The following is a 14,792-nucleotide window of genomic DNA, read 5'->3' on the forward strand; positions in this document are numbered from 1 at the left end:
ACCAGACATTTCAAACCGCTTTCGGGACCGCTGTTGAATTGTATTCCTGATCCCCGTATTTTCTTACATATCTTAGGTTAGTTAAGCTATTGTGGATTGGTTTACGGTATTGTTTACTGTATTAAAGTTACTCGTGATGTCTTTCATTACAAGTCTCTATAAAAAGGGAAAGCACCTATTTATTAAGTTTTATACTGTATGAAATTTGATTATATATTTCATTTAGGCGAAAAATGACAGGAATGTAAGAAAGATAAACAAGAGTTGGAGCGTGCAGCAAATGAGTTAGAGCTGACAGAGCTCCAGGCAACTTTGATCCAGTCTGAGCCCCACAGCCCAGAATCGGGAAATCGGCCTGACGAACATGAAAATGTGGATTTTTCAACTAAATCTCAGGACAGGTTAGAATAGTCTTCATAGCTGATACATCATGCATTATTTCCATCATTATATCACTTATTAAAAGGTAGGTCAATGCCATTTGATTTACTGGGAGTCAATCAGGTCATATAATATATGACTTTGCCTAATGACAGAATACGTAAAAAATACTACATTGGATTATTCTATAGAACCCTTAAATTTATAAATGTTGTGTAATATTGTTTTAAGTAAACTTTGGCATAAAATGGATTTTAGTGTACTTGGAAATTCTCTGCATGCTGATTGCTAAGATTGGTCCATCATACTCTCTGTAGGTTGAACAATGAACAAGTACTGATACTTGTTTGCATAGATCTACCAGTTTCATACATGTACCCTTATTTTTGTTTTAGTGGATTACTACCTTTAGAGTCGACTGTAAGGCAGTCGTTAGATGTACTACATTGCAATGAATCAGTCGAGAAGGGTATGAACTTAAAATACTTAAAAAAAAATTAATTAATAATATAAGCCATTATATAAATAGTCAAACTGTGACAAAATATTAAATCAGGTTGCCAGTGTGAGATTATCACTTGGCTAACACTTCTAAGTTTGAGCATCACACCGTCTTTCAAGTGAGGAAGCTTTCTGACTGGATTATGGAAGGTCGATAGTTTCTACTAAGGTTAAATAATGCTTATTAGGTAGCAATCGATGGTCACAATTTTCAGTCACGCCAAATCCTTTAAAGTAAAAGGTTTGCAGCTTCATTATTAACTTGTTCTTTTGATGATTCTTCTGACTTGTTCATGTATCGAACAAACTATTGATGAGAGCTCATATATGCATGCTAGTTATGATAATTAAATCACCAGTGCTTGCATAATTAAGTGAGTTATAGAGAATACTAGGTTAGCGTTGAATACAGAGAAGTTTATGTTGCGAGGCTAAGAACGCCGGAAGCGCGAGCCTTGGCGAGCGCTTTCGGTGTTCGAGCCGAGCAACATAAACTTCTCTGTATTCAACGCTAATCCTAGTATTCTATTTATCCCATTTGATTTTTTCAACGTGACATTTAACATAAATAGATCTAATAACCTTAACAATAATTTTAATTCAGTCATAAAAGCGCTTAAAATCTAACAAATGTAACCATGCGTAGTGATATACATGTATTTGCTCTGGTACGCAAAATAGTCTTTAAAAAATTCACACAAACTGTAAAACAAATAAAAATATCACCGTATGCCTACATTCAATTTTACGCAGTATGCGAATTTTAACACATTACGACCGCGAAAAGAAGATTTTACTTTACTATAATTCATTTTATTTTCGAAAGAAAATGATCAAAATCCAATATGGCGGCGATTGCTCCTGACAAAATGCTGTCGATGTCAACATACATGTACACCATCGACGACCTAGTTCTGGCTACCATAACTTTAAATGTTGCTTTCAATGATTTTTGACTGGCGCGACTTTGTACAGGTCTGTCAATACTAAATAAACTGTACGCTGAAGTTTCTTTAGCTATCGAAGACCTTGACAATTTTGAAGAGTAAACAGACAATTGCAGCGACTGACACTTTATTTGACAAAATAGGCTATAATACAGGGCAATACATTTTCCGACTTCGGACGACGAATTTAAGGACGCGCAGAACGTGTTTTTTATATAATGTTATGGGTATGCCGTGTGTGATCCGATGCATCAATGGCGCCCATGTTAAAATCATTTCCCCGAGAACAGGGAACGACAAAAGATGAAAAGTACAAACAAAAATCAAAACACGTAAGAACTAGTATCTTACCTTTAATTATCCTTTAAAATCCATTTAATAATCCATTTAACTCAATAATTGACGATTTTGCATCTAGGGTCTTTAATAATTATTTTAGCTTAGCTAAATAAAGACCCTTATGCCATTCTATCACTTTATTCAAATGAGTTTCTGAACCCGATAAACTTTCTTCTTCGTCACACGCTACGTCATGTACTCTACATTACTACTGTTCAAATGAACCGGAGCAGTTTATCTAATAATAGCCGTTGGTAAACTCGGTTGCATTTGCAGATTTCTGCATACAAACATAATTATGTTTAAACTTGCACAATGTTTTATTTATCTATGGTAAATGCCCGTATTGTACGAGAAAATAATTTAATATATAAATACACAAAGAATGGAAAACATTCCAGTACACAACAGATAAATGAGTAGAAAATACCTGTGTACAAAATGGGACGTTCCCAATTCCAGTGTGGTGCTATTTTTACCATCTTATACTTTACACAGCTCTATGCCTAACGTGAATTAAATAGGAAAGCAAACATAGCAGAGTATTCATGAACTGTGCGATATGTGTATGGCTTGTTGTACATTCTTAATATTTAAGTTAAATGTCAAAAGTATATGCTTTGGTTATAAACAATGCACATTACACGAAATATGGAAAATGTGATCAATTGACAATTCAGATATGTCGACATACAGTACATGTAGAAAACATGTGAAATAAGTCTCGTTTATAATAAATCGTCCAAAAAATGGGGAAAATGAAGCAATAAGTATGTCATTTTATGACGCCATCAATCAGCTGATTCATTATACGGATGGCGAAAAATTATGTCATATGACTAGATTTAAAGGTTGAAGGTCGTATAATTTTGAAGCTTAAGTTTTATCGACTTTGTTTCTTATGAAAAATCTTTCAGTGGTAAAGTAAATATAAATAAAAAAATAACAAAACAAAAATCGTGTAATTTTATATTTTATTTCAACATTTCTTTTGGTGAATATGTCATATATATATTTTTCTGCAAAATATGCACATTTTCTTCTAATGGATGACCTTATAATTCGATCAATGAACCAAACAATATCGACATAATTTTAGCGCATATCGCATGACGTCATTTAAAAAGTAGTCCGTGCACGCGACAGGTATATTCCACAGTGTTGAATACAAGCAAGTATATTTCACAACTTGTTATACCGTCAATGTCGCGGTGAAAATGTCCCCTCATCCAAGCTTTAGTGAGGGATGAAGGGGCATTATTGGAGTATAGCCGGAGGCTGAGCATGTATAAATTAGCATATCGTTCTAGCGACTCGCTCTTTACAGAACCGGTTTAACCGATTGAAAATCATTTAATTGAGCGAACCCTATGACGTCAACAACCACATTTCTCATAAGTTTAAAGCTAGGCGTTTTTTGTGAATACCCGTATCATGGGAGGGAATCCAATACATATGGGATTAAAAAACAATCTTCATAAAATATGTAAAAGGGTTGGGTTTATACATGCTCAGCCTCCGGCTATACTCCAATAATGCCCCTTCATCCCTCACTAAAGCTTGGATGAGGGGACATTATTTTCGTATAGCCTTCAGCTTCACATGTATAAATTAGCATCTTTAAAGACAAAAAACGCCTGCATAAATAACAATTAGAACATATACTCAGTTTAAAAAAGAACAAATCAAAACCAACACTGAGCAATACCATATGCAAGAAAAATACATTTATTTTCCCAAATTTCATTGAATATCAAATTTGTAGGATACATGTAAATATCAACAAATTCAATAAGAAAATGAACATATGTAGCCTAACAACCACAATTATTGACATTACTGTAACAATGTCATAATGATGAAGTATTCATAAACAGAGAAAAATCCCGTCCTAATATTTAATTAAACGTTACTTTGAAAACACGCTGTTTACAAAACTTTTTGAATCAACAGACTCCCTCAAATAGAACTTTTTAAAATTCTTATCTGATGTCCAATCAGCTGTACTTAAGATGTCTTTAAGTCTACAACCTTTTGCATATGCAGCTGATGTAGAGGCACTTCGAAATGAATGTGCTTTAAAATAATCAGTGTTTATACCTGAAAGGTCCAACACACTCTTTAGCCATCTAGCAATAGTACTTGATGTAACTGCTTTATAAGTCACATAAGAAATGAACAATTTTGAAGATTTCCTAAGTGGTTTCGTAACTCTAATATAAAACAACAAAGAATGCAAAATGCATAATTTTTCATCCTTAAAATGTTCAATCTTCATAACATAAGGTCTACCTAACTTGGTAGTTTTCAATAAATTAGGAAACACACAAATAAGCACAGCCCCTTCTTTTTTCATACAAGACAAATCCATAGAAATCAAAGTTTGAGCTCTAGGTGCATTTCCTAATGCCAAAAGTGCAACCACTTTAAATGTTAACATTTTTAATGATAAATTACACAATGGATTCAAAGACTTTAAAAAATTCAATACAAGAGTAACATCCCACACAAACTGGTATCTAGGTACTGGAGGACGAGAATGAAAAACTCCCTTCATAAATTTCTGAATTAAAAAACAGTCTTTACACCACTTATTTCCAAAAAAGGGTAATGTTTGCATTAACATTGATTTATGAGTGTTCAACACAGAGTATGACTTGTTAATAGACCTTAAATGCTCCAAGTATTGAAGTACAGTTACTTCAGATGAGTTAAAGGGAGAAGTTTCCCTGCACATACACCAAGACATCCACTTCCGCCATGCAGAATCATACTGTTTGAGAGTTCCTCTTCTCCAGGCAGCCAAGATGATGGTTGTAGTCTCTGATGAAAGTCCTCTACAACGGAGGGCCTCCCCGATACAACTGCCGCGACCAAGTCGAGTCTCTTTGACAACGGGTGAACTTGTCCATTGTGTGGTAATGTCAGGATGTCTCGATGTCTTGGAAGTCTGACCGGAAAATCAGAAATAATTTCCATTAAACAAGGAAACCAAGGTTGTGTCCGCCATAAAGGAAATATAACAATTGCTCTGTCCACAGCATCTTCTTTAATTTTGCAGATTACCTTCCCTACTAATGAAAACGGTGGAAAAATATATGGTTTAGTATCATGCCATGACATATGAAAAGCATTAGCAAATATTGCACCTGGCTCTTGAAACCATGACACAAATAGCTCGGTTTGCTTGTTTAACCTTGATGCAAATAGATCAATCAACGGTGTAAAAAACTGACAGCAAATTCTTTCAAAAACCTGTTTCTTTAACATCCATTCTGATGAATCAGAAAAATTTCTGGAATAAAAATCAGCTTCAACATTTTTGACACCTGGTATGTGAACGGCTGTAATAAATATGTCCCTTTTAATACACCAATACCATACATCCCTGGCTATAGAGTCCATAACACTGCATGTCATTCCACCCATATCATTAATATACTTGATGGCGGTTACATTATCTGATTGGATTTCAATATGTTCATTACAATAGTCTGAATAAAGGGATTGCAAGACATTAAAAATTGCCATCAGTTCCAAAATATTTATGGATAATTGCATTTCATTTGTCGTCCATCTGCCATTAGCATATTTATTATTTTGGGTATTCACACCACCCCATCCTTGAAGAGAAGCATCAGTCTTGCAATGACAAGAAATGAGTTTTGGTTTTATGCTTTTACCATTTTTGTCTCGCACATTGTTAAGCCACCAGATAATGTCATTTCTGGATGATATTGACAACTGAATACTATTGTCAAAGTTTGAGTCTGAACACAAGCCAGTAAGCTTGTCTCTTTCTAAAGATCTATAATGTAAAGGCGCTTCTAACACTGCATTAAATGCATTAACTAACAACCCAATAAAAGACGCTAAATGTCTTACAACAACTAATTTTGTTTTTAACAACTTTTCAGCTTGTTTACGTATTTTCTCCAACTTTTCTTCTGTTAAAAATACTCTGAAAAGTACAGTGTCAATTACAAACCCAAAAAACACTATTCTTTGTGTGGGAACTAAAACAGATTTCTTGTCATTGATAGAAAATCCCAGTGATGTAAGAATATGGACAACTGTATCAGTATTGTTTTTGCAAGTCTCTTTGTCTTTATTCATTGTTAAAGAGTCATCAATATAGTACGAACAGCGTATCCCAATCTGACGAAAATATGAAAAGACTGGTTTCAACACTTTAGTAAACACATATGGTGCCGATGCTAAACCAAAACACAAACACACAAATTTATATAAATGGCCATTCCAATAAAATTTCAAAAACTTTTGACTTTCCGCATGTATTGGTATATGAAAATAAGCTTGCTCCATATCAACAGAAGTCAAAAAAATCATCTTTTTGCAATAAATCAAGAACCACCTTAAAGGTTTCTTGTTTAAAATGATTGTATTGAACAAACTCATTTAAAAACTTTAAATTTATAACAGGTCGATATTTCCCGTTCGGTTTTGGAACAATAAACAGTGTTGAAATAAACTCGTTTGGTTCGTGTATAGTTTCAACAATGGCACCTATGTCTATCAAGGTCTTAATTTCTTCCTCCACAATCTTACCCTGTTCACTTATAAAGGGAATTTCCAAAGGCACTCTTTTTTGAATAGGTTGTTTATCAAAAACAATCCTGTAACCACTGACAGTATCTAAAACCCATTTATCTGAGGTTAATCTTCTCCATGAATCAATAAAGAACTGTGTCTTACCTACCATCGATCTATTTTCCACTTGGGGATTGGCCGTATCCACCTCGTCCTCGAAAACTGCCACCTGAGAGACCCCTTCGAAAAGGTCGCCCGCCTCTCTGTGGGTATGGTTGGAAACGGCCTACACCAGCGCCACCATAATTTGAATAATTGGAACTGCCTCTGTATGGCCTGTGAGTTGGACGTAGAGTCTTTGACTTCCACCATGGTTTTCCTGATCCTATATTAAACATTGAGTCACAGGCTTTCAGGTCTTTTGTAACATCATCTCCAAACAACTTGGTAGTGATTGGCATACTAACATTGCATAGTGATGCATACTTTTTATTCAGGTGTGGCCTAATACCATATCTGCGTTTAACAGAAATATTGTATTGCACTTGACCCATTAGAGTAAGGGCATCTGCAATATATTCCTTGCATTGAACTTTAACATTTGACTTTTTAACTGTTTCTGCCAGCTTGATAATGGGAACCATAGCAGCAGTCAAAATTGCCTGCACATCTTGCAGCCCCTTATCTGAGGCATGGCCTTTTCTATCCATTATACGCCACACCTCGGCATTAACAATAGGAGGGCAGGCTTTGTCAAGGTTCCCAGGAATTTTATATTTAGAAACAATTCCCTCAATGTCACAAGGTGTACTACAAGCTAAATTAATCATATTAGCAAGGGAATCAGCAATATGTTGACCCTTCTCCATTGCTTTGGTTTTGGGAGGCGACCATTCCTCGTCAGAATCACTATTGGAAAAAAGTTCATTACAAATTTTCCTTGCCACACTAGAGCCATGTTCATTGTCCGAAATGTGTTCATTATCCGAAATATGTTCATTGTCCGAAATGTCATCTCTATCAATTGAGACTTGAATATTGGGTCTGTCATAAAATGGTCTTCTGTCAGATTGCTCGGCAACTAAACCAAGCTTTTGTTTCAATACCAAAAGGTCTTCAGAAGACAAATTATTTAAGTCCATAGTTTGTTTTTTACTTTTCGAACATGAAGGCTTTTGCGAATCCGGTTTAGGTTTCTTTTTACTTTCAGGTTTGGATTTTTTAGAGGATTTTACAATCTTTTTCCCTTTCACCGGACTTTTATGTCGTTTTTCGGTACAGACATCGTCTGTACAAACATCAATTGTTTGAGCAACGTATGGCGTGTCGACAATGTCGAAACCAGAAAATTCAGTATCCGACGAGTCGGATAGTCTGAGGACATCGTCCCCACGAGTGCTGGTCATTTCAATTCCCAAAACCAAAGCTCTGGACAGCGTCCTAAAGCGCACTCAATATAAAATAAAAATCACCAAGTAAGACTTACCAACCGAACACGTGGTCCAAAAGAAGAATAGAATTAACGTGCACGATGTTGTCGCTTCGAGCGCTAAAACGATTATGAGAAATGTGGTTGTTGACGTCATAGGGTTCGCTCAATTAAATGATTTTCAATCGGTTAAACCGGTTCTGTAAAGAGCGAGTCGCTAGAACGATATGCTAATTTATACATGTGAAGCTGAAGGCTATATGAAAATAATGGGATAAAATAGTAACACATTTATATTATCAATATACATATTATTGTTTTATTACTTGTTCTCCATCTGCAGCATATAAAGATCCTATCAGACCCCACCCTGTTCATGTAACAGCAGTGAACTATGAGCACCAAATAGGCATTCTACGAATCAAGCCAACAGTAGGATAGCACACCTGGAATCTAGTTACACTTGGTTGTGGAATTATGTCCAGCAGGTATTTAATAAGTACATGTGATTGAGAGCTTTTTAAAAGTTTTAGGCATATTAAATAGCTGTAAAAATTTTCTGTAAAACATTCCAGTCATGTCTGTGAAGTTTTGATTTACAAACACGAAACTTCATGCAAACAAATATGTACAGATTAAAATGATTTTAATACAGACTAAAAGTTATAGTAAAACAAATCAGTAAGTTAGAATTGATACAGTTTAGTTAGGATGTACTAATTGATACAGTTTAGTTAGGATGTACTAATTGATACAGTTTAGTTAGGATGTACTAATTGATACAGTTTAGTTAGGATGTACTAATTGATACAGTTTAGTTAGGATGTACTAATTGATACAGTTTAGTTAGGATGTACTAATTGATACAGTTTAGTTAGGATGTACTAATTGATACAGTTTAGTTAGGATGTACTAATTGATACAGTTTAGTTAGGATGTACTAATTGATACAGTTTAGTTAGGATGTACTAATTGATACAGTTTAGTTAGGATGTACTATAGGATGTACTAATTGATACAGTTTAGTTAGGATGTACTAATTGATACAGTTTAGTTAGGATGTACTAATTGATACAGTTTAGTTAGGATGTACTAATTGATACAGTTTAGTTAGGATGTACTAATTGATACAGTTTAGTTAGGATGTACTAATTGATACAGTTTAGTTAGGATGTACTAATTGATACAGTTTAGTTAGGATGTACTAATTGATACAGTTTAGTTAGGATGTACTAATTGATACAGTTTAGTTAGGATGTACTAATTGATACAGTTTAGTTAGGATGTACTAATTGTTTGGAAAGATTCTCATGACCATTCATAATTGAAAATAACATGGTCCTCTAAAGCCAGGGCTTATCATAATTAAAATAAAGTTTTTAAGCCAGGGCTAATTGTACTTAAAATAGAGTTTCAATTCATTTAATTTCAGATTCCGTATAATGCTAAATCAGAGTCACAGTCACAGTTTGGTCTACAAAGCACAGGACATGACGAGATGTCAGCTGGTTGTAGGAGGCAGCCTGAAGTCAATTTCAGCAGCCAGGCGGTCCAAGTGAGTACTACTTAATTGTTCTGTTATGATAATGGTACATTCCTGAATTAAATGTGTGAAATTTTTCATAAGCCCCAAAGGTCATTCTGCAGCCTTACAACGGTGAACCCGTCATTTGAATATCTTAAGATGCAAGCTACTTAATCAACAGTATGGACAGGAGTAGTTTTCTACGAGCGTCATGTCGCGTTCTTTGAAATAGCCTGTACATACTGTGCAAGTTTTTAAAACTAAAGTAATTTTCAACATTTCTTGAAGTGATCGTTTGAAACAGCTAGTATGGTTACACTATGCCACATTTTTCTTGCTGCCAATTGTAACAGTGCTCTGTGGTTTCACCACCTATATATGAAACTGTTGTGATACAAGACGTTGAAGCTACTTTTATCACATATATGTTAAAAATGTGTGTGCATGATCACAGAAAGTGTTATAATTTGCATAATGATTTCAATATTTCCAGAAATCCTCACAGATTCCAGACACTTCTGCAAACTCTGATTCAACTGTTGCTGAACCTATGATTGGAGGTTTTACCATGGTATGTTTATCCTTAATATTCATAATTGAAGGTATTTTTAGCTTGACTGTTTTCTGTGATAACCTAATGGTATTATCATAGCTAGCTCGCTGTCCGCCATATGATGGTCTAAAATATAAAATTGGCTCTAAAATCAAAGTGCTTCCCCTACAATTTTGAAACTTCATATGTACAACACAAAAGGCAAAGGTCTGACTGTGACCTCTTGGGCTCTAATAGAAAACTTTAATACCATGGTTTTAAAATCAAAGTGCTTCCATCTACAATTTTACACTTTTATGTAGATGCAGCTTGATTGATGCAGGTCACCAGGTTGAAGGTCAACTATGCCTGTAATATTTTTTTTCACATTGGCTCTTAAATGAAAGTACTTACACTTGTAACCATCAAAATTAATATGTAGATTTATCTCTGATGACATTAATTTTATACATCTCGCTTACTTTTGGGTTACTAGGTCAGAGGTCAAGGTCTCCTGATTGCATTGGCACATGCTAGGCAGTGCTCTTGTTAGCACTTTTTAATACCTAAGAGACTTGGACTACAATTAAAAGGCAAAAAAATTACTCCATTCTGTTACTATACATATATAGTAACATAAATAATGAATTGATAGGAAGTATTGCTTTAGTTATAAATTGCACATCTCAAAACAACATCTTTTGTAGAGTTTTTCCATTGTGAATTTCCCTTGTAAGTTACTATTAAAATAATGATGATAACCATATTTACAGGACCAGCTTGAGAGCAAGGTCGGTGGTATAACCAGTTTCAGCAAGATGGCAATCCTTCTCTTCAGATTCCTCTTCAAAGAAGAGGAATATGCTGGAAAGTCCCTAACTGGAGGGGTCTCTAAATCTGGAGAAAAACGTAGACCAGGAAAAACTGAGAGGAATATACCGTAAGTTAAATTACAGTGTTTTTGAATTTAAACAAATTTACTTAGTTGCTAAACCATCTTAAAAAAACACACTGTTGTAACATTTAGCTGTCCGTCATTGCAATTTGCGAGCTTTTTGTTTGTCTTTGCCCATGTCAGCTGTCTTTGAAGAAAGCCTAAGGTCTTTTCATAGCCTGTTTGTCATGTGCCATTGTGAAAACTTCTACATTTATGTTTACTCCAAAATGCATATGTTACAACTGTTAAAATTCATGTGTAGTCTATTTATATACCTCAAGAAGTTTTACACTCTTTTGGATCACAGCACCAGGTCTTATGGCCGAGTAGTTAACAATGTCACTGACGTGAGGTCACTTTACTCTCACTACTATGGATTCAATCATCGCTCTCGGTGATGAATCTTTAAAGTGAGAAGTCATGCAGCTGTTATGTAACAGTTATACTACTGTTCTACCAAGGTGCTTGCTTAAAATTCAAGTTACTTGCAAACACAAGTTGCAAGTAATTTGAATTTTGACCTGTAATTGACGGGTTACTTTTTTGGTACAATGAAACTGCACTGGAATTGCAAGTCTGTTCCATGATTATTTATGGAGACCATATGGGGTTCTGAAAAAAACTCACTAATTATAAAAAAACAAAAACATGTCTGTATCCTTACATTTAAAACAATGTATATTTAAGTTTGATATTTTCCTTAACAGGTGTTGTCGCCAAAGCTTTCCTGCATGTAACACCGGTAATGATCCGGGAAAAACTAAGGGATGTGGTAAAGCCGTCCAGAGCCAACAAAAAAACTTGAATTTACGCGTAACTGAAATGTATACATTAAATATTTAGGATGAATTTATATATAGTCTTTTTATATATATATATATATTTTTTATCTTATTTTTAGAGTAGAGTTACTTTTGTCATGATATTGTCAGTTGCGAATAATTGCCATTCTTTTTTTAGTCAGTCTATTTTGAGAAGGACGGGGTCAAGGGCGGGCAGAATTAATAAACAACATTTTTCGAGAATCAAGACGCCCACACCCAGACAGTTCCCGATGATGTCCATGGACAGCATGGACTTTGTCCATCGGCAGGGTGGACATTGTCCATGGACATCATGGACAATGACCATAGACAGCATGGACAATGACCATGGACAGCATGGACAATGTCCATTGACAGCATGGACCATGACCATGGACAGCATGGACAATGACCATGGACAGCATGGGCAATGACCATGGACAGCATGGACAATTGCTATCAGTTTGCATCATGGACATTGTCCATGGATATAATATTCCATCCATGGACAAGTGTTTCAATACTCCATGGACAATGTCCATGCTAAAATCCATGGAAATCCGTGGACAATCTGTAGCCGGGTGGGTTCAGAAGAAATAATGTTGTCAAAACTGATCTGAGAAATAGCATGAATGTGAACATTTGAAAAGTCTAATGACAATCTAAATTTAAGGAAAGTACTGTAAAGATGTGGACTTTATTTGCAATGTATGTGGTGATTAACATATGCTCATATTAAACATATGTTGGTAAAATGTGTTCTTTGAAAATTGTTGAAGTGCTAGAAAATGTTGTGTTTCCATGTAAATGATGTTTTGTAAATTTACAAAATCCATTGTAATTATTTAATATATTGAAACAGTATTATGATATGTGCTTGTTTTTATTAAATGAAATATAAAACACTTAATAGTTAATATTATTTGATTTCCAGTTTTTTGGAAACATACAAGCGAAAACTGGTTTGACACAAGAAGTTTTGGTCAAGCACAAGCCCTGAACAAGGTCCCTTCTGTTCTCTCATACAACCTGTAGATGGACTCTCATAAACAACAAGAGATGTGTTTGTCAGAAACACAATGACCCCTACTGCACCGCTTTGAAGCCATATATTTGCCCTTTGACCTTGAAGGATGACCTTGACCTTTCCCCCCTCAAAAAGTGCAGCTCCATGAGATACACATGCATGCCAAATATCAATCTGCTATCTTTAATATTGCAAAAGTTATGACCAAGGTTAAAGTTTAATGACAGACACAACTAAAGCTTTGTCACTAGAGCTGCAACGATTCACCAACAGCTCGATTTTTCGATTCAATTCATCTTCAAACCTAGTTTTATCATATATTCACTCTTATGCCTCAAAATTAATATTTCTGTTCAAATGTGATTTCAATAAAACACATAAAAAATAATAGCAAATTAGGACTTCATTTTAATATAAAAACTTCTGACTATACTTTTATACTTTTATCCAAAACCGCTATAAGCATGTCTACCATTGTGCCATGACAGCATCACCTGTTACTTGTAGGACAAATCACATTCTCTAATAAACTTAACAAAACTCCAACAGAAATATAACTTCTTTTCTGGCTGGCGACTTGAGTAGTTGCACTTGTGCAACCTCTTAGTCTTAGTCTTGCTAAATCTACGTTACGTTTGCTTTTGACATATTGCATTAGATTAGCGGTTGAGCCGGACTTAGCGTACGCCACATCCGTGAAGCACAGTTTACACTTTGCTTTATCGGTAGGGCTTCCATCCCGAAACCCAAAATACTGCCACACTTTTGATTTTAGCTTCTTAGGCGCATCTGATAATTTCAATTTGTCGGCAACAACTTGTTCAGCCATTTTGACGCTTTTTCCGAAAGTAGACCGTAACGGGCTTATTGATTGGATGACTAAAGTAATAAGCAACCAATCGCGCGCGTCATAATTACAGGTAAAGATAAAACCTACACCTTCCTGTATCAATATGCAGAATACAGCGCGCTGTATATATATGTATATATGTTAAAGAATCGAATTTGGTAGGTTTGGATCGAATCGTTGCAGCTCTATTTGTCACAGACATGAAGAATACCCCCACATGCCGCATTGACACAGAATATTTTGCATGTTGTCTTCACAAAAAATAGCGCACACCATGCTCAATGTTTAAAACGCACTAAGTGAACCCGTGACCTGGTTTTTGACCCTGCATGGCCCATGTTCGAAATTGATCTACATATCATCTAGATACAACTTCTGACAAAGTGTGGTGAAGATCGGATGAAAACTACTTGAATTGGAGAGCAGACACCATGCTGAATGTGTAAAACGTACTAAGTGACCCAGTGACCTAGTTTTTGAACCGGCATGACCCATATTCGAACTTTACCTAGACATCATCTAGATACAACTTCTGACCAAGTTTGGTGAAGATCGGATGAAAACTACTTGAATAAGAGAGCGGACACCATGCTCAATGTTTAAAACGCACTAAGTGACCCCGTGACCTAGTTTTAGACCTGCCATGATCCATGTTTGAACTTGGCCTCGACATCGTCTAGATATAACTTCTGACCAAGTTTGGTGAAGCTCTGAAGAAAACTACTTGAATTAGAGAGCGGACAACATGCTGAATGTTTAAAACGCACTAAGTGACCCTGTGACCTAGTTTTTGACCCGGCAAGGCCAATGTTCGAACTTGGCCTAGACATCATCTAGATACAACTTCTGACCAAGTTTGGTAAAGATCAGATGAAAACTACTTGAATAAGAGAGCGGACACGGACCGACCGACAGACAAGCTCACTCCTATATACCCCCCTAAACTTTGTTTAGTGGGGGTATAATGACA

At 35.5% G+C, this 14,792-nt stretch overlaps 1 protein-coding gene across 3 annotated transcripts; it reads right to left on the minus strand.

Moving 5' to 3' along the window:
• Positions 1-3,873: 3,873 nt before the first annotated feature.
• On the minus strand, positions 3,874-8,378 carry LOC127858777 (uncharacterized). Of its 3 annotated transcripts, XM_052396055.1 has the most exons (3): positions 8,206-8,378; positions 6,889-7,104; positions 3,874-5,118 (listed from the first exon to the last, which is right to left on the minus strand). In XM_052396055.1, exons 2-3 carry the CDS (start codon positions 6,889-6,891, stop codon positions 4,078-4,080), a joined length of 1,044 nt encoding a protein of 347 aa, XP_052252015.1. In that variant the 5' UTR covers positions 6,892-7,104; positions 8,206-8,378; the 3' UTR covers positions 3,874-4,077. The 3 variants fall into 3 exon arrangements, with proteins under 3 accessions (XP_052252015.1, XP_052252013.1, XP_052252014.1); XM_052396053.1 differs by lacking the exon at positions 8,206-8,378 and having other exon boundaries at positions 6,889-8,199; XM_052396054.1 differs by lacking the exon at positions 8,206-8,378 and having other exon boundaries at positions 6,885-8,199.
• Positions 8,379-14,792: the final 6,414 nt, after the last annotated feature.

The sequence above is a fragment of the Dreissena polymorpha genome, chromosome 14 (assembly GCF_020536995.1).
Source record: "Dreissena polymorpha isolate Duluth1 chromosome 14, UMN_Dpol_1.0, whole genome shotgun sequence".
In the NCBI taxonomy this organism is placed as follows: Eukaryota; Metazoa; Mollusca; class Bivalvia; order Myida; family Dreissenidae; genus Dreissena; species Dreissena polymorpha.

What these genes read in the sequence shown, in the direction of transcription:
- LOC127858777 (XM_052396053.1), bottom strand. Translation starts at nt 8,125, where the DNA reads ATGACCAGCACTCGTGGGGACGATGTCCTCAGACTATCCGACTCGTCG.